The sequence below is a fragment of the Austrofundulus limnaeus genome, unplaced genomic scaffold (genome assembly GCF_001266775.1).
Source record: "Austrofundulus limnaeus strain Quisiro unplaced genomic scaffold, Austrofundulus_limnaeus-1.0 Scaffold18, whole genome shotgun sequence".
In the NCBI taxonomy this organism is placed as follows: Eukaryota; Metazoa; Chordata; class Actinopteri; order Cyprinodontiformes; family Rivulidae; genus Austrofundulus; species Austrofundulus limnaeus.
Window position 1 is genome coordinate 650,140 of NW_013952420.1, and position 1,433 is coordinate 651,572.

Here is a 1,433-nt window from a genome sequence, read left to right on the forward strand (position 1 = left end):
CATACTTTCCTAACAGAGCACTTCGCTCTCAGACTGCAGGTTTACTTGTGGTTCCTCGAGTTTCTAAAAGTAGAACAGGAGGCAGAGCTTTAAGTTTTCAAGCTCCTCTCTTGTAGAAACAACTTCCAGTTTCTGTCCATGAGGCTGACACTCTGTCTACTTTTAAGATTAGACTGAAGACTTTCCTTTTAGATAAATCATATAGTTGGACTTAGGTTTCCTGAGTTATTCCTTAGTTATAATAGTTAATTAGTTATGCTGCTATAGGTTTAGACTGTTGGAGCACAAACTGACCACATTTCCTCACTCTGCTGTTGTCTTTTGTCACTCTCCTCTACATGTTTATTGTAATTATTTCTATTGATAACGTGTTTCCTTGTCTATCTTCCAGAGGAATGTGAACCTGGACCAGTCCTGCTGTGTTTGTCTCTTTCCTGTCCTCTCCAACCAGCCGGTTGAGGCAGATGGCCGCCTGTCCTGAGCCTGTTTCTGCTGGAGGTTTCTTCCTGATTAGCAGGGAGTTTTTCCTCTCCACCGTTTGCTTAGGATGGGAGACTGTGATGAAGTGATTCAACACAGTCTGCTGCTTTCTTCTTTACATTGTTCTTTTTATGCACAGTGTCCTGAGACAACGTATGTTGTGACTTAGCGCTACATAAATGAACAGAATTGAATTGAATATTCACACTTTCCTTAAAGTTTGACCAGGTTTCCAGCCCCCTGCTGATGGAAAAACACCCTCACCACCAACCATGCTGCACTGTAGAGAGCTGCTCTCAGAATGATGAGGTGGGAGATTTGTCTCAGATGTGGAGTTGTTCTTCAACGTTTGTAAGTTGAAGTTTGGTCTCTTCTGACCACAGCCCATTTTTCCTCGTGTTTGGGAAAAAAATCTTAATAAAGTAAGCAATGTTTTTTTTTCCTATCCATATTTCCCAGAAGATATGAAATGTCAGAGTGCTGTGTTTAGGCAACAGCTTCACTCCTGTCTGTCTGGCTGATTTTATGGTTCATTTAACAATGTTTCTGTTTCTGATGCTCTCGTCTCATGATGTCCAGACTTCCGTTCTGTCAACTGAGCAACCCTCCATTTTAAACCACCACCATGATATTTGAAAGTTCTTCTTAAATGCTTTTATTCCTCTGTGTTTGATTCAAAATCTACTTTCTGCACTCTAACCTCTTCCAGCAGTCGAGTGACAGCGTCAATGTCACTGTAGGTCTTCGTCATCTGGCCCACTCTGTCAGCACACAGCACTGCCGGGGAGACAGAAAAACAGATCGTCAATGTGGGTTCATGCAAAGTTGGGTTAATAAATACAGTTGTGGTCAAAAGTTTACATACACTTGTAAAGAAACATAATGTTATGGCTGTCTTGAGTTTTCAATAAGTTCTACAACTCTTATTTTTCTGTGATAGAGTGATCGGAACA

At 41.2% G+C, this 1,433-nt stretch overlaps 1 protein-coding gene across 3 annotated transcripts in view; it reads right to left on the reverse strand.

Moving 5' to 3' along the window:
- The window catches only part of trak1a (trafficking protein, kinesin binding 1a), a 50,091-nt gene that overhangs the window by 17,173 nt on the left and 31,485 nt on the right, over nt 1-1,433 (reverse strand). For all 3 annotated transcript variants that reach the window (XM_014003356.1, XM_014003357.1, XM_014003355.1), the window contains one exon: nt 1,181-1,257. In XM_014003356.1, coding sequence (XP_013858810.1) covers nt 1,181-1,257 — 77 coding nt within the window. The remainder of the gene's footprint in view (nt 1-1,180; nt 1,258-1,433) is intronic.